The 19,253-nt window shown below is 39.3% G+C and overlaps 1 protein-coding gene across 1 annotated transcript in view; it reads left to right on the plus strand.

Moving 5' to 3' along the window:
* The first annotated feature begins 1,096 nt into the window (after nt 1-1,096).
* FGF12 (fibroblast growth factor 12) overlaps nt 1,097-19,253 on the plus strand; it is a 501,860-nt gene continuing 483,703 nt past the window's right edge. Inside the window, exons 1-2 of the mRNA XM_010959262.3 lie at nt 1,097-1,248; nt 1,398-1,540. Coding sequence (XP_010957564.1) covers nt 1,528-1,540 — 13 coding nt within the window. The 5' untranslated portion in view covers nt 1,097-1,248; nt 1,398-1,527. The remainder of the gene's footprint in view (nt 1,249-1,397; nt 1,541-19,253) is intronic.

The raw sequence follows: 19,253 nt of genomic DNA on the forward strand, positions 1-19,253 counted from the left end.
AAATGGTTATAGTTTGCCTCAGGTTTCTTGCTGGGAGTACATTTCATTGTATTTCAATGTTTTGAAAATTGGGACTAGAAGGCTACTGTGGAGGGATCTTTGTGTAACCTGGAGTGTGTGATTAATCTTCACATCTCTCTCCTTAGTCATTCGATGTTAGTTTTTTAGATCTATGTTTATGCCTGAGAAGAAGACTGTTATTCTCAAAGAGAAATTATTCTTTTAGGAGAACTGGGATTATTGAGAAAAAAAGTAGTAAATACACTTTTTCCCTATTAAACATGTTGCAGATAAATTAAGTATAGTGTGGGCTTTTAAAATATTCTGATATGAATAGTACTTTAAGGGATTTTTGGCTTTGCAACCTTCTCTAGAACCTTATACAAGAAAAACACTCCTCCTCTGCATCTTTATAAGAATGATGAAGTATACAGCTTTAAAGTGCTTTTTATCATTAAAGTGCCTCCCCACCTTTGGGGACTCTTGCTTCTTGGTAGATTGTTGCAAAGAAGCTAAAAGAGCACCTCAGAATGTCCTCGGTGGCTTTGTTCGGCGCCTGTTGGTGGAGCAGTTTTGAAGTGGAGGCCAAAGGGATCTCAGTGAAGCAAGGAAACTCGGTCTGAGTAGCAAAGAAGCGGGAGAATATTAATTTTTGGTGTCTCCAGGAGTATTCCCACTCCATCCCCCCCCCCAAAACAAAAGGAAACAAAGATGCGAATGCGAAGAGAAACAAAGTCAGTGGGGGAAGTGGATAGAAGAGGAGGAAGCAGATACATGAAAAGTTACTGCAGCAACTAGGAAGAGAACCCCAAACTGTGACCATTAAATAAGATTCGTAAATACCCTCCTCTTTTCTCCTTTCTGCTTGTAAATAAAACCATACCCAGCTCGGAGACCCCTTCCATAATCCCGCCTAGAAAATCTTACTGGATTGATGCACAGTCCCACTCCAATCCATTTTCTAGTTTGCAAAGGAAAATCCGGTCCAGCGTTTATTTTTAGCAGCGCTCCCTGTGACCGAATGCTCCAGCTCTTCAGCGGGGATAACTGAGGACCGTATTGGGGAGAGAAGCAGAGAAGGGCGGGGGAGCGGGAGGCGGCGAAAAGGAGAGGGGGGACGCCCTGCGCATGCGCGCCAGCGCCTATGCAAATCTGCTGTACATCCAGAGAGCAAAGTGGGATGATCTGTCACTACACCTGCAGCACCACGTTCGGAGGACAGCTCCTGCTTGCAGCTTCCGGACCCAGGTAAAAAAACCAAAAAACTGAGCGGGCACCGTGCATGCATATCAGTACCAGGGCTCAGCCTATCCCTTGTTGAGGCAATCTGCTGCTGCTGCTAAGTGTCCTTTGGTGGCTGATTGCAGCTTCAAGGTTTAAGAAATCCCATCTTTCAGGAAGCCTGAGGGGAAGAAAGGAAGTACGGGCGAAATCACCAGATTGGCTTCCCAGGTTTGGGAATCTGAAGCGGGCCCACATCTTCCGGCCAACTTCCATTGAACTTCCCAGCACTCGAAAGGGACCGAAATGGAGAGCAAAGGTATGTGGCTGTCCCCATCGGGGGACTTCCCGCTGCATGTGCGTGTGGTCAGGGCAGTCTTCAGCGAGGGGACTGCAGTGCTTGGGGAGCGAGCATCATACTAGGTCGATAGGAGGAGATGCTATGTCCGTTGCAGCACTAGGGAAGTGTGGCAGGAAGGCGACTTCTTTTTAACTCCGACAGCTTGGAAGACAGTGCTTAATACTCCATCAGTTGCGTAGTGAAGTGTGATGAGTTTTTTTTTTTCCTTTTTAGGTAGGGGGGTGGAAAGAGTCTTTAGATGGTGGGGGAGGAGAGATGTGTTGATAAAGCAATTTCTGTAGAATGGATGGGTTCAAATAAATATATTTCATTTGCTTTCGGATTGCTGACAGGCACGTTTGTATCTGATATCCAATAATGCATTGCTATAGAAAAAAATGTTTGGATTTCTCCACCCCCACCCCATGAAGATGGTATTTCTGGATGTGTATGACCACATCCTACTGCATTTTGAATATATATCGGCAGAGAAATTGGGTCTATTTGAAACAGTGTGCGTTAGAACTGACCTCTAAGAAGAGCAGTGTATCGGAGTACTGCTTGGCTCCAAGCATGATGCATATACTAGTTCTGGATGTGTATGTATTAATATTTCTCCTCATAAGCAAATCTGTATAATGTACACATACTAACTGGTAAACGAACTGTAAAAATCAACTTCTGCTGGCATATTTACCTCATAAACAAAATGACTATTAGAATTGTAAGATTGACTTTAACTCCATCTATGCAGGTCTCTTCTTCCTCCTCCTCCTCCTTAAAACGCCCACCAGCTTGCAAGAGTCTTGAGTGATGTGGTCAGACATCCAGTAGAAATATTGGATGTATTTAATTCTGCTGAAAGCAGAAGAAATGATGTCAACTTTTATGAAACTATATTCATTACCCAGAACTCGAGAAGCTATATTTGAAATGAGGTTTTATTTTTAAACCAAGAATGTCAGTCATTGTGGTAATGTGCTGAGGATCAGGGAGTGGTGGTGGGTTACCTATTTCTGGGCTGATTAACAACACTGGAGTGTCAAATGATAGCAGGTGTATGCTCAATGAAGTAGCTTATTAGAAGAGTTAAGTATTTGAACCTAGGTAAGCATTTATAATATGAAAATAACTGACTCAACATGGATTCAGACAGGCTGGCAAATTTTAATTTAGACAATTTATTCTGATTATTTGCTGGTGGGCAGTTTCTTGACTAACAATGATGTACATACAGGAGAGAGCCCATGTCTATAAATATACATGAGGCATCTGTTTATTAACTCTATTGTAGAATCCATTTTAGAAAGAGAAGCCAAATCTTAATTCAGAGAGGTCTGTAATATTTTAGCTGATTAAGTATTTCTGGAATATAAGATTGACAACAGAGTATCGTTTTACTAAGCTTTTTTTTTTTTTTACATAGAGGACACCTGCTATTTGGTTATTAAACTTGATTATTTGGCAAAAGTTCTTGGTAATATTTTTGCCCCAGTTTATAAACCAATTTCTAGACCATTATAAAAAGAGGATGTATCTCTTAGTAATAAATTTTTATTTCTTTCTTTACCCATAAAATATGCTACATGTCACTCAAAGTTCCAGGTGGTTATGTCTCTGATAACAGTAGCATTCAGGCTATTCTGCCAGTCTTGGGAGTTAAGAAGAGAGAAAGAATCTCAGAAGTATATCTGGGAAGAATCAGGCCAGAAGTTCTATAACAATCCAGATAGCAGCAATAGAGGCGTAAATCCCAGCGTTGACCTAAAAGCAGCGAAGAATTTTGCCCCAAGCTCATGCTGTGGTCATTATGCAGAGGTACCATAATTTCTCCAGGCCAAAGGCATGATGAAAGTCCTTATGCGTGTTAGTTCTTGGACTTCCTTTTCATAACTGAATTAGTCAGGTAATGATCATATGAAAAATGGCTAATTATTTACACATTGGCCTCACTTGCTAAGTTGATGTAAATGGCACAGTTAAAAATGGCAACTAACTTGAAATTTTTATTATAGGAGAAAAAATTGTGTATTAAAAGGAATGTATCCATATCCCATTTGAATTGGTACATCTGAAATACTTCATGCTGCCATGTACAAACTTCTTCCCCCAACAGATTCAAATTTAATTCTAGGAAGGCATTCTCAAATGTAAGCACATGTACTTTTTTTTTTTTTTACTGGAAACCTTTTAATACTCAAAAAGTATTATTACATGATTCAGTTGAGAGTTCAAGAGTTCTCCATCCCAGAAAAATATCTAATGGCCCATTTAATCTTAAATCTTGTTGCCAGCATTTGACAACCTTTGTGTTTCCTCCAGCATTTGAAAACCTTCCTTAGAGCACTTCTTCCAAGTCTCCAGCAAGTTGAGCTTCAGTTATTCACAAATAAGATCAATTTTTTTTTTGCTTCCTGACTTACTGCTTTGCATCACTTCCTGTTATCAGAGTAAAGAGAAAAATAAATCAATTGACCTAGCAGTCAATTCAGTGATGTAATTTCAGTGATCTTTCTGTACCGTGGTAATTAAGATTGCCTCAAAGATTTGGGTTGGTGCACAGTCTGGACAGCTTTGACAGAATTTGTACCTTGCAGTGGTTCACAAACTTTGTTGCATGTTAAAATCATCTGGCATGCTTTTAAAAAACCCTCATGCCTGGTCAAACCCTATACCAGTTACACCAGAATGTTAGGAAAGGAAAGAGGCATATGTTCAGCCGTGTTTGAGAACCACTCATTTAGACTTTTGATAATAAAAAATGCGGTTTGAAGACTAGCCTTGTAGAATTGCAGGCTCTTGATCTTGACTCCAGGCTTACTGAATCAGAATCTGATTTTTAACAAGATCCCTAAGTTATTCGTACCCACAGTAAAGTTTGAGAAGCATTGGTTTACAGGGAGGAAAGAGGTTCTCCTCTCTCTCTCCAGAATGTCTCTATTTTTCCCCTCTCCTGTCTGTACTCCATCCTTTCTTTGTCTAGCCAGGTTCTCAGTCTCAGGCCGGCCTGTTAGAAACACCTGTGGAACTTTTAAAGCGTCAAGAAGCTTAGGCCACACCTCTATTAGATATTCTGGTTTAACTGGCTCTGGAGTGGGACCTGGGCGTAGGTATTTTTAGAAAGCTACTCAGGTGATGGAGATGGATAGCCAGTGTTAACCACTGATCTAAGGTAAGACCTTGCTACTCAAGGCGTAATCCATAGACAAGCAGCATTAGCATCATCTGGAAACTTGTTAGAAATGCAGAATCTCAGGCCTTGCTCTAGACGTACTGAACCAAATCTTCATTTCAGCAAAACCCGCTTGTCATTTGTATGCACAGTACAGTTTAAGAAGCACTGCTTTAGACGTTAGGGGACTGATTGCATCTACGAATGACACTGCTCTGGGCATGTCAGTATAGAAGATTTGATATCTTGTAACTAATCAGTATGGAAACTCCTGGATACGTGATCATGTTGTGAGTTTTTGGTTTCTTTTGGAAAGAATGGAAATTAAATTGCAAAAGAGAGTGTTTGCTTCATGGTTATATCAGAAAATGGACTCACTTTTAAATACCCTCTCTGTTCTTCCTCCAGCCATTTCATTTCAATCCTTTGATTATCTTTAAACACTTACTCTGTAGGTTCATTCTGAGCTCCTGAAAATGTCCTGGTATTAACCCATGGTAGTGTGATACTAGACTGCTGAAATCAAGGTGTAGCTTATAGTGAACATAGCGTTACCCTCGTCCCATTGTCACGTGCCTCTGTTCAATTCTTTTGAGATTCATGTGAGATGCTCCTTGTTCCGCAGCATCTCCCTTGACCTCCCTTACATCTAATTAATATTTACTGGCATGCTTCTCATGACCTAAGTCCTTATTTGCCCCTCACATGCTGCATTTCTTACAGTCAGCATTGTAATTTTTGTGTTCTTTATTTAAACAAATATTTACTGAGCATCTGCTATGTTCCCAATGTCCTTAGTTCTGAGAATAAAAGAAACTAAGGTTCAATCTCCGATCTTCAAGATCTCATTCTCATATATCCACTAATATATTAACTTTCTTGTGGGCATAACGTGAACCTCTAATGTTCCCACAGCCACCCAGGTGCCTGCATCAGATAAAACATTTCATTTACATAGTAGGGACTCAGATTGTATGTGTTGAATTGGATAGCCTTAATTAGTTTATCATGCCATGCTCATGCATCCAGGAGACTGTAAACTGGGAGAGGTGAAAGACGTTTGGCTACCAGGAACATCAGTTTGATTCCAGATCATAGAAGGCAGTAACCTGACCTGCTTTCTTCACCGAGAACTGCACATGTTTTCCCAATGAAGATTCAACTGTGTTCTGAGTTTCACACCAGCATTAGAGTGAGGCCAGGGGCATGAACTGATGTATGTAAGTTACAGAATAATCATTTCTCTGAAACTAGAATGGTTCACCCTGCAGGAGAGAAAGGAAATGTCTATGTAGTAACTACTTTATCGGAGCTGGGAAGTGATTTTAAGGAAAACTACTTTGTGGTTATAAAACAAACAACTAAAACTCTGAAACCATTGCAGAATAAGCAAAATATAATTCAGCAGAAAAACGTAACAGAATGGGCATTGAACATAGGAAATCCCTGTTCTCATCTGAGCTCTAATGGTATAACCTTGGACAAATCACTTTTCTTCTCTGAGTCTCAAGATTCTTAAATATTAAAGGGAGTTCATTTCATTTAATTCAGAGTATTTGCTGAGTTGCCACACTGTTCCAGGCTCGTGGTTAAAAGCAGGGGATGGACATATAAACAGTGTGCTGGGTTGCCCTCCGGGAGCGTACAGTCTGGGGATACATCAGCAGACTCAGGAGCTGACAGCTTCTAACATTGCTGTACGTCTCTCCTCCATTCATCTCTCAGAGTTCTGGTAGGGTAGCAGGGCACTAGAATATAATCTTAGAGTGATTAATGGCCTCTACAGAGACAGTTAACATTCCACAGCAGTAATGCCTGCTTTTTGTTACACTTTTAGTTTCTTTAAACAAAACTGTTGTGTGGGAGAACATCGGAACCCTTGCTAATCAGCATCTACTCTAGAAGCTGTTCCGACTGGCGGGCTACCTGGCTGGTAACCGATTGTCTGTGTTAGGTGGTTATTATGAGGCTGGTTAGCCTTAGTAGTGAGTCTGGAGGTCGCCAGTTAGTTATCTCCTGTCACTCCCTTACTCCTGTCCTTTTATGCCTTTAAGCTTCTGACCCTATTACGTGTGTTGTTTTGTGCCTACTGAGTGACTAATAATGGTATATTGGATTTGTTAATACTTGCTTTCCTGATGTGTCACATATTAATAGCCATAAATAACATTCACGAGATACTCTGTATTTTTCCAAAGGGCTTTTAATATATGTTATTTTCCTTAAAACCCTGCGATTAAGTATTTTAACTTCATTTTGCAGATAACAAAACCGAGGCTCAGAAAGACTAAGTGACTCAGGCAGCTCATCTTTATTTCTCTGTAGAATAAGAATTACTATACCTACCCCAAGCCCCATAGCATATAATACCATGATTATGAAATTAAGCTCATACCAATAAAGCATTTAGAGTGTAGAATCATGGTCTTTCATTATTATTAGCTGTGTTTGTCTTTTCATTAGACTGAGATCCTGGGGGCAGGAGGAGAAATTAATCCTTGCCATTTTTGTAGTTTCAGCAGCAAGCATACTGCACAGACACCCAGCAAATTGTCTCCATTGACTTCTGTAAAGGATTTAATTTACCAAAAGGGATTTTGTTTGTGTTTATTATGTATTTTTTGTAGTAACTCCTCAGAAACGTGAATATGTCTCTGTGTTGCTGGGACTTAGTTTCAAGGCAGTTGTATAACATCTTGTGGGTTTGGGGATGGAGATACACTGGGTCAAGTATTACACCTTGGTTGGGTTTAAAACATAGACTGTAAAATCTGACCACTAACAGGATTTTCAGTCAGTGGTGCACATCTGAATCACTGGGTATCCTGTGGTACCCGGGACTCGGATATTTAAGAAGCAGCTCATTTGATTAGGATGTGCACTCTTAATTAGGACTCAACAGATCAGCTACAGGACGATTAATAGGAAGCTGTAACATGTACCTGTGTCCCCTGTCAGAAATAATACAGGACTCCTGCTGCCTGGACCTTGACTTTTATCATTACCCTCTTTAGTGTTAGGAGACTGTACATGTAGAAGGGAGGAACTAGTTCCTGTACTACAGGCTTGGGTTAGGAAACAGACATGTAGATGGATGGCGAGTGTCTGAGGCTAAGAAGACACATTACTTCCCACAGTGTCTTCGTCCTCATCAGTATCTTCGCACGCAGAACGTGGATTTTATTCCAGGATCTGTGTCTTTACTTCTAATTTTAGTTTGCTGTCCTCTCCAGTTATTGTTTGAAACCGTCTCTGTTGCCTTGTCTTTGGGAACGTGGGACTCCCATCCAGGGAGGCCGTGGTATTTTGCTGCTGCGATGCATCTGAGGGCACGCTGGCCGAAGTACCAAAGAATACCTGTTGCCTCTCTGTAGATTTTTTCTTTATTACTTTTTTAAGCAAATACTGTGCCTGGGTTTTTACCTGAAACAGATCCTACCACCAGATTCAGATATCCGTGATTCAGAGAGCACAGATCATTAAAAGTGGGTTTTAAATATTGTTTTTAATAAAAATAAAAAATAAAAAAAAAGGAAGGGAAGCTGCTATTCTGTGGTTAGGTTTTTCTTTCTCTCCTATTTGTGGACTGGCCATTAGCCTGAGAAGCAGCCCAAAGAGATTAGACTGCAGGAAAAAAATCTAGAAGCCTTCAGAGGCCATTCAGATGATAACTAAACACATCAAAGTTTCCCTTAACTAGCAGGCAGGAGGAAGCAGAATGCCATCAGCCAGTAACATGTCTGTCTTTCCCTCTCCCGTTAATTCCTACAGTTATTACCCATGTGAAACAATGGGGTTTTTCTTCGATTCCTCAAATACTGATAACATTCAAACATGTTTACCAAACCCCATCACAAGACAAATTTGAAATTCCTTTTTCACTTTTTGAAAACCAAAAATCTAGATGTTTCTGAGTTGAAAAAAAAGTCAAGATGTTTTTGCCTTTGGTCTCATTCACATACTAAATTGGGGTTAGATGCTCTACAATTTAGAGAACTTCACGAGACTTATTATGTGATTATTCTAATTATTAAAAATCAGGAAAGTTTAAAATTAGATTACTTAAGCAGTTTTTGTTTCTGCAAAGGCACTTCTTTCCTTTCAAAATATTTTTAACATTTCCAGCACCATTTGAAATTGAATTTGCTTTACTTTTTTCTCCCTTCTGGGATTTGAAAAAGAAATATTTGCTGTGTGTCAAGAGATAGGTTGTCATGTAAATCTTGCTTTATTTGCAAGCCTACAAATAATTCAAAATGAGATGACATGGACTTTACATCAGCATAAAAAGCAAACTGATAATGCAAATGTAGCAAAATGCTTAATAACACTGAGGAAGACAACCAAAGCAATTTTAAAATGAGATGATTTATTTAATAAGCAGTTTTTATTGAGTTCCTATTATGTGTTAGATTCTCTAAGGCTGAGCTTTTTAAACTGGGAATCTATGTTCTGGTGGGATTATGAGATGGTATACAGAGTGATTCACTGAGGCACGGAAAACATGGTGCGTGTTCTGATGAGATAAAACTAATATTAGACTAGATACTGGAAAACCTAGTCCCTCTATTCAATGCAGGAACTTTGGGGAAAATCTCTTTCTACTCCTCTCTGGAGCTTAGTGTCTTAAACCTTTTTTTTTAAATAAAAAAACTCTGTTTCCCTATTGATTTCTACCTTATTACAAAGAAATTGCTTTTTCAGCTTGTTCAGAGTCTTCCTTTACTTGATTTTAAACTTGATGTCTGTAGAAAACAGGGTGGTCGTAATTACCACATTAATTTTTAAGGGCCTAGTGTAGTTTTCAACTAGCTTTTTAATGCTGTGAGTTGTGTGTCTGAATTTGTTGGGTCTATAATTGGACTGAGCAATTAATTTGGTTCCATGTGAGAAAGTACTAAGACTGGGGGAGAATGGCTACTTGGCCAGAGTTTGTAGATTACCTGACGATCACACACAGGCCCAGGTATGTCTGAACTGATGGGTGGTTGCAGTGGCCTTGAAGAAAAAAAGATCGTGGCTTGGGAGTCTAGAGACTTGAACTTGAATCCTAATTCCTGCCCCAACTCATTGTGTGAGTCTGAGCTGGTCACTTCCTTTCTCCGTCCTTGTTTCTTCATCTGTGAAACAAGGGTGGATTAAAGGCAAGATTCTTTTCATCTCTGGGGTTATAAGAACTGGCATTTGTGAGGTGTTCATGTAGGGACTACAGTGATGATGTTCTGTTTAAGGATTTATGGATGGGCCTGGGTCTCTGCTACTTCTTTGGCATTTTTGCTCATCAGATTGTGCATCATGTTTTTGTAATATTTTTCTCACCCAGCTCATGTGTCTTTACAAATAAGATTGGTTTATTTGTACATCAGTCATATGTGAAGTTGATTTGGTGATATGATTTTATCCTCTCTCCCAACCCTAACCTGAGTGTTTTACTGACAGTATACAAAGAAGATTTGATTTCCTTTTAGTTCTCAATCATTAGTAATATATTATTCAAAAATAATTGCTCTCAGTCCTTCATTGTCTTCAGACAACTTAAAAACACTTTCTCTCTTCTGATGTTTGATTGGCTACTGATCATTTTAGATAGAAGAAGCCTTTTTTACTTCCAGGTAAAAGTTACCCAAGGTCTAAGAGTTTCATCATTAATAAGCTGAATTTCTTGATGGTGCAGAGAATAAAATTTAGTAATGGAAGGAAATATTTCCTTTAACAGCCACTAACATGTTTGTGAACATGAGTTATAATCAGAAATACTTGTGATATGACAGTAGTTATAAAAACCAGTAATGTGGATATATGGACTGATTACAATAATATGAAATTTGTTTGTCCATGGACAAAGAATAGATGGTGATATGTACAACGGCAATATTTGGGTAATGACTATTGGATGGTGAGGGTTTTTTCCTTTCTCAAATCTTTCATTGATATTTTATTACATTTTTTTCAATAAAGCATAGTCTACTAGGTATTGGGCTCAGTTATAAACTTTTAAACAGATCTACTACCTAAGCTGAACTCAAGCAAAAATCTTCATGCTTCATGGTTTCACGCTTTATTCATGTGAGATGTTGAAGGACATTGAGGAGATAACTGAGTCTTTTGATACCACGCCTGTGTAGCTTTTACTGCATATTGGGCATTTTACACATAGTGACTCATTTAATCCTCCTAACAATCCAATGAGGCAGGCACTATTGTTATCCCTATTTTAGGGGGTAGAAAACCCTGGCATAGAGACTTTAAGTAATTTTTTTTTCTCGAATTTTTTAAAACATTTTTTATTGATTTATAATCATTTTACAATGTTGTGTCAATGCCATTTGCAGCAACATGGATACTCCTAGAGAATGTCATTCTAAGTGAAGTAAGCCAGAAAGAGAAAGAGACTTTAAGTAATTTGACTAGATTACACCACTCGTATGTAGCAGGCAGGCTTCAGTCTGTGAGCTTAACCACCATTGAATATCTAAGGCATACTTTGCTCTGGTCTGGTGAGTCAGTTAACCTTCCGTTGTTACTGAAGACTAGTCCAGCTGTGTACATGCACATAAAATGTGTGCAGCTTATTAGCTGTCAGGATGCTGATTCCCATTGGCTCAGGCTCACCCAGCCCTGGGCCCAGCGAGAGCCAGACTTGGGGAAGCATGAGGAGTTCCTGCCTGCCCTCAGGGGGCTATGAGAATGCACCCAGTGCTCTCCTGTGCCTTAGGTTGGCTTCCAACCCCGGGAGCTTATTAAGTAAATAAGGGGTTGCACCTTCCTTCTCTCCTCTCACCTTGAAAAGCTGCCCTGCTTATGTGCGAAGCTCAGTTGTACAGGAGAGATTACAAGACCTGAAATGAGACACAGAGCTAGCGACGTCTTAGTCCCTCTGACTTGGGCAAGATGTGTCTGTGTGTCTTTGCTTCCTCATTTGTACAATAACTCTTTCAAGATGAATGGGACAAATAATATAAATATATAATATATAATAAGTGTAAAATATAATACAATATATAATACATAATAAATACATATTTAATATTTATGTGAGAACTCACCATAAAATCAGTGGTCAGTGTTAACAGCTGCTGCTGTTGGGATGGTTCTCTGACCCTTAGGCTCACTGCTCCCTCTCTTCCTATATGGGGCTGGATTCTTGCCTCAAACTCCTCACTGTCCCGTTAGCCCTTTGCATGAAACCAGATGCAGCTTTCAGTGTCCTTCACACCACGACATGTGACCTGTCCTGATGCAGGACAGGATCCCTACCTGATGCTGGCCACCACTGCCACCTTTCTTACTCCCACAGCCATGTTCCTTCCTTCCCTTATTGTCGCCCCTCCTTCCTACTTGGACCCCAGCTGTGATTGGCCTAGAATTGATTCTGTTCCTTCACACTTTTTTTTTTTTTAGATTGCTGACCCCTGCTGCTTCATTAGTTTTTCTTTCATTCTGTCTAGTTCTAGTTCATTCATTTTTTCCCTCTGGTTGGAAACACCAGAATGCCATGCAGCTATGGTATATGGTTTAAAAGGATAGTTTTTAAGACCTACTGGTTTAAGTCATGCTATAAAAATTAAAGAGTAGTAACCAAAAAAATGAAAGAAATTCACTAATCTTTTTGATCAGTTTTACTTATTTGCTCCCATTGTCTGGCCTAAAATGAAGTCGAGTTTCTTCAGAAGAGAACTTGACTGTTGTGATAGGAACGTTGACTGACATTGTTGATTGGGTCTAGGGATCATGCTATCGTTCGGGTCAGAAGAATGAGAACAGCTTTCTGCCCAGTTGTACCTGGTCATGGGTTTTCAACCTTAAAGTATGGACCGTAATGACCTGTAGGCTTGTTGAAACAGATTTCTGGCTCTCAATTCTGTGGTTTCTGACTCAGTGGGTCTGGGGTGGGCCTGAGCGTTTACATTGTCTAACAGGTTCCCAGGGGATGCCGATGCTGCTAGTCAAGGGATCATATTTTGGGAACCCCTGGTGTGTCTCGTAGTCTAAGATTCTCTTGTATTTGGGTATTGTATCTAGAAATACGTGTACATTTTGCTGAGCATTGAGGAATATTAGAAAAAGGGGTCCTGGAATAGCATTCCCGTGAGGGAACTCTATAGCTTAAAAGAGTAAGCAAGGTCACATCTAGAAGTCACCCCAGTATCACCCATACCCGTACACACATTAGTTAATTAACACAAAGATGTTATTAGTAATGTGTACAGATAACGCCTGTTTGGAATTACCCATTTATCTGTGCCATGCCCATTGCTTATCACCAGGATTAGAAATGAAGAAAGACAAAGTTTCTGACCTTATGACGACCTCACAGACTAGCTTTTGAAGATAGACCCAGAAGCCTAGGAAGAGCTGACAGCAGGCGATGCATGTAAAAATTTAGATTAAATTTCAAGTTCACTTTTAATATCATATCTTCTGTGTGGATTGCTCTGGCTAGGTGTTACAGACTAGGACCCAGTGAGTAAGACAAGATTTATACCCTCTGCTGTTAGACCAGATACGGAAATACAATCTGTGGGAATACAGAGAAAGGAGTCGGCATTTGAGCTTGGTCTTACAGGAGAGGTGGAACTGAAACATTGGAAAAATACTCCAGGCTGATGTAATAGTATAAGCAAAGATACAGGGCTATTAATACACATGTGGCAACTAGGAAAAGATTAAGTGGTCGGTTAATTAATTCGTGTATCTAGCAACTATCTGATAAGCTGGGCAGTGTTCTAGGTGCTGAAAATAGTAGTGACACGACAAAGTCCCTGCCCTAACGAAGCAGTTAGGGTCTGGGGACAGGATGCAGTCAGCGATGAATCCTGATGGAATGAAAGCTTAGAAGAAAATTGTAGAGGCCTGTTACAAATTACATGATGTAGATGATGATAACTTACATTTCACAAATATTGGTATCAATTGTCTTTTAAAAAAATAGATTCCAGGGCTTTTATTTGAGTGCAATTCTATTTGCAAAGCTTCAGTTATTCCCTAGCTTTTCAAGAAAACATCATTACACAAAGCAAGGTATACCTATAAGCACACTGCCATGGCCAGAAGAAATGCTGTTGTGATCCAGTATTCTGCTCTATGGCTTTTGCCAGTCTCTGCTGCTGACACACTTCCCTTGCTTAATGGAACAGTGAGTTTCATGTCTATTCACTTTTGGCTCTCAATCCCCTGAAATTTTTGCATTGAAATTTTACAGAGTGGTATTTTAGGGGAAAGTTCCAAAAATATTTTTGAAAAGTGTCAGGCTCAAAAATTGCTTCCCAATGATCTATAAATTATTATCAACTCTCAGAATTATAATGATAGGACAAATGCTATACTAATATGCATGTATTTTGCAACTGTGCTGTATGAAGTTCCTCAAACGCTCCTTAAGTATATGAAGAATAATGTAAGAAATATGTTTGTCTTCGACCTTACCGTCACTCTTTCAATAGTGTAATTTGATATTTTGGCTGTCTTTCTTTAGAGAAGATAGAGACATTAGAAGGAACAGTTTCTGAACCCAATTCTGGTTTTGAATTTTGTCTGTTTCCTGGGGGAAGATACTGTGCAAGGTTCCTAATCTTCCTAACTCCAGCTTTACTCATTTGTATGATGGAGATAATAATAGTATTTATTCATAGAATTGTTTTGAGAATTAAATGAAATGATGTATGCAAGTGTTTACCACACTGCTTGGCATATAGTGTTTACCACACTGCTTGGCACTACTCAACAAAATGTAGCTATGGTTAAATATCTCAAAACTGCCTCATTAAAACCTCCAGTACAAAATCATAGCCATGGCATTTGCAGAGTTTGATGGATTTAGGTTTGCTTAAAGGTGTAACTGAATTCCAAGCATAATACTTCCAGTCTGAGCGTTTAGTTGTAACTCAGCATAGAGCTGTAAAATACGGTAGCCCCACAGAGATACTGCTTTTGGATCGAAATCTTAAAACTGTTTCAGGTAGACAGCTCCTTGCCAAACTGGACAGCCATAATCAATGGCTGAAGTCGAGAATACTGCCTTGAATCGAGGTCTCAGCCTGGCTGGTGAAAGATTTATGAACAAGATTTTGAAAATGAAGGTCAGCAGATGATTTTCATCTAATAACCATCAGGAGTGGCTAGACAGATGGCAGAGACAGCCTTGCCTTTGCTCTGAGCAACCTCTTTTGAGCTCTGCTGACCATTGACTCATGTCTCAGTAAAGAGGTGAGGGTACTGGGGAACAGCACCTCCTCTGCTACTCGTTCCATCAGAAATGTTTCTAGAGCAAGAGAGGTGTAAGGATAATCCCTCGTGATCAAATTTGAGGTGATGTCTTCCTTTTTCTTTTTTTTTCACTAGTCATTTTGTCACAGTTATGGAGAGTGTATTATCAAAGGTAGCTGTTCCTTGTCCCCTCCCTCGACTTTATTTTTCTCTCCAGAGGCAGTCACTCTCAGCTCTTCTTGGTATTTACCTCTGTATTCTGAATACCATTCTCTTCTTACTGTCTCTCAGTTTCTCAGCACTATTTCTGATGTCTCATGGTAAGAGTGAAGTTTTCATCTCTTTCATCATCACATTCTCACCACAGCAGACATTCCTTGCGTCTTCCCTGCGCTGTTACATTGTTATTTTGGTTAGATCAGTATTTAGTAGTTACATTATTAAGACTGTGTAAGTGCTTTCCGTGACTAAGGCAGGTGAGACTGTGACTACTCTTCTCCTTTCTCTTAAGATTGTTTCCTCTGTGGGTGACAGTTGTCTGCTTGTTTGTTTGTTCAGCTTTCTACATACCATCCACTATTTAACTCTAAGTCTCTGCTGTCGTTCTAAATCTCATCTCCAGACATTCGGACACACAGATACTCTATCAAGTCCATCTTCTTGAAGTAATCTCTCGGAACCTTCTGGCTTGGTTCTGTCTGCGCACTTCTTTCCTTTTGTGCCCCGTGTGCTGGTTGGACCCTGGGATCTCCCTTTCCATCACCCTGGAAAATCTCTGCGGGCGTCTTTCCTTGGATCTCCTGTTTTCCTGTATCCTCTCTATCTTTCTTTCTTAGTTCACTTCCTTATTTTGGTGAAATCAATTTTCTAGTACTTTCTAAGAAAAAGGATACGTAGTAGTTAAACTTTCTGGGCCGCTGCCTATCTGAAAATATACCCATTCTTTCCTCATATTTGGACAAAATTTGGCTATGTTTGGATCTCTAGAGTGAAGATAATTTTCCTTCAGAGCTTAAGTGACACCACCATGTCTTCTCCTTTCCCCTTTTGTTGTTCTGGTCTGATGACATTCTGATTCCTTGTTTTTTACACATGCCTTATTGTCTTATTTTTTTTCTTTGAAAAGCTCTTTTTCCCAGAGTTCTGAAAATTTACAAAGATTTGCCTTCTTGTGGTTTCATTTTCACCCATTACGCTGGATACTTTGACGGCTGCTTTAATGTGGAAACGTATTCTTTGCATCTAGAAGATTTTCCTGAATTTTTTTTTCCCTAGATGATTTCCTGTTCTGTTTCTTTGTCGTCGTCTGGTTCCAGCTTTTTGGAAATCTTGTTACTTAGATATTGATATTCCTGAATTTCTTTAATGTTTTATTTTTACTACGTTTTATTTCCTATTTTCATCCCTTTTGCATTTCCCCCCTATTTTCTAGGCGATAAGCTCATCTTTATCTTCGTTTCCTTCTGTTAGATTTTATTTTTAATTTCTATATCAGACTTTTAGTTTTCAAGATTCTTACTTGTGGTTTTTCTCTGACTGTTTGATTTTACATTATGCTGTCTTGTTTCACTGAGGCAATATCTCTAATACCTTGTTAGGACTATTAATGGCATAATTTTCAGAAGTTATTTCCCTCTATAACCTTTGTTTCCAGTTAGCTTCTTTTTATTGCTTGTTTTGATTTCTTTCATGTTAGAGACTTTGTACAGATGATTTTATATTTGGTTGTCTATTCATAATTAAGAGCAGGCTAAAGGGTGGCAGAAGCTCTGTGCACATGGGTGGGGCTTACTGATGATGGTCTTAGTTACAGGGTCATCCTGGTGGGCTTTTTACTGTGGAACTCCTGGTATCAGTATCTTTAGGTCTTGCCTCTTATTATTCATAAGTTCCTCAAAGAGGACTGTTTCTCTTGCCTGAATGGTAGAGACATGGCTCCCAGGAGTCTGGGGGTCTCAGCAGTCCATGTGTAAATGTTCACTTAATCTCTCAGTTTTCAGTGTGGTACTCACTCTGCCCACTGGACAGAGAGCCTCTCTTCTATCCTCTATAGAGAACAAATCCCCAGTCATCTCCTGGGATTGGGGAAGGCAGTTGTCTAGGTCAACGTTTAGGAGAGTGTTTGAGGTTATAATACCTTCTTAAGAACAGACTGTCCACCAGTTCTGCTTATTTCATCCTTTCCCCTTCATCCTACTTCTAGACAAGCTTGGTGTTACTACTGTCTAAACTTTTGAAGATTCCACAGTCCAAATTAGGCTGCTTATTGCCTTTCCCCACTGCTGACTTAGCATTTAGTTTTCTCAGGTCCGCTAAATCCTTTATATCTTCACCAGCTGGCTTCCAAGGTCTAAAATGTGATGGTTGACCCATACCCCTTTATTGTACTTTTAATGGTGTTTCTGGTAGGAATGAAAGTAAAAGCCTGTGTTCTAGTTTCCCATCTTTACTTAGAAGTCTTTACTTTCAAAAGATATGAAATAATCTTGTGGAAAGATCATCTCGGCTCAGAGGCTGTGGAGATAGCATTTTGTGGAATTCTCCACGGTGCCCTGGCTGACCTCTGTTTATCCAGCATAGTTAGGTTGCCAGACATCAGAGTCATTAAAGTAGTCTTCCCATGAGAAAATACCATGTGAATACCTCAAAAATAGGTACAAGTTTAAGAGAACTACCAAGATCATGTCTAGACTTTTTTTTTAATTGCCCTGACATACTAATTTATTCATTCTTCCACTGCACTGGCATCCACTGGACATGGCATTGTTGGGCGTAGGTAAAACGCTGAATAAGGCACAGTTCTGACCTTGTGAACCTTCCACACGAGTGTGGAAGACAGACAACACTGCTCAAGATGCAATATGATAGATGCCGTAATGGAGATGTTAACAAGAGCTAGCCGCTCTGTGGGATGGAAGTGATTAAGTCTGCCTTCAAATTCATGATTGGAATTGTGTCTTAGCTCTCACGGTTCAAGCAGTAATTTCCCAGAAAAATTGTCTTGCCAATTTGTAACTGGCCAAGTTACTAACTTCCCAGCACTGTGAGAGAGTCTTTATGGCCAGAAGGGATTTTACAAGTCATTTTTAGCTGTTTCATTTTACCTGGAAAACTGAGGCCTAGGGAGAAAGTGGCTCAGTCCTGGTAAAGTAAGGAATAAAACTCAATTTCTTGAATCCCATACTATTTTCTGTCTTTTAAGGCATATTGAAGCCCCACCCTAAAGCCCAATTATCTATAAATATGATTAAAAATTTTAATCAGTGGCTCTGAGTCTCAGCAACCTGGAAGTACCGGTTTTGAAAACTCCTGAGGATTTCTTTACAAATTGTAGTTCAAATGACAGAGCTATGCTTTGAAAGCAGGTACAGGACTCCAGACTCTTTCATGTAACGTCACAAAGAGAGAATGGCCTGGAGTTCTCACTACTTACCTTGAAAGCAGGGCTAGTTCTTAAACTGGAAGAATAGAGCTCTTTTTATTTGCACAGGCTAATACTGATTGAATTTAAATTCACCCAGTAGATTCAGGAGACAACTTCCCAAATGAAGCTTTGGTTGCACTATTTTACGATATATTTTTGAGATTTTCCCATGTTTACATCATCTTGAAAGCACACAACAGATGTACAGATGTAGAATTTAAACATTTTGGAGAGGCAGAGAATGTGGTCTTCAGTGAACATTTAAGAATGTAATGTATTCTGTTAAATTATATGGTTTCATGACTTAATTAACTATTAGCAAATGCTATATTATGGGGAAGCTAGGAACTATAAAAAAACATTGTTTGATAGTTCTTTATCAGTAATATAATACAGTATTTACATTATTCATTAAAAGCAAAACACAACAACCAGAAAGAAATCTTAACAGTGGCTTCCCAAAGTACATTAACTTTTTATATTCACAAATAATTAGATTGTAGTTTTCTTAATAAAGTTTTTCTTGGTCCTTCTCTGCAGAGAGAAGCCTTTGCCCTCTCAACTCTCCTGCAGTGTGGGTTTCTTCCTTCACTGTAATCTGGGTACATGTCAAACTTGTTTTCTAGGCTGTGAGCATCATGAAGGCAAAGGCTACATCTTTCTTGTTTATAATCCCAGGGACTTGGCCATATTAGGGTGATTTCTATTAACAGTAGAAAGTTAATTGAACAAAATTATAAGGCCCTTGATATATAATAATATTTACTTATTTGGTTTTCATAGCAGTTTTCATTATATCCTTGGGTATGAAGTAGCTAATGACCCAGGGTTGACACACAGCCTCCACTTCCCTTTCCTTCCTTTTTGAACATTCCTCAATCTCACCATGA

The sequence above is a fragment of the Camelus bactrianus genome, chromosome 1 (genome assembly GCF_048773025.1).
Source record: "Camelus bactrianus isolate YW-2024 breed Bactrian camel chromosome 1, ASM4877302v1, whole genome shotgun sequence".
In the NCBI taxonomy this organism is placed as follows: domain Eukaryota; kingdom Metazoa; phylum Chordata; class Mammalia; order Artiodactyla; family Camelidae; genus Camelus; species Camelus bactrianus.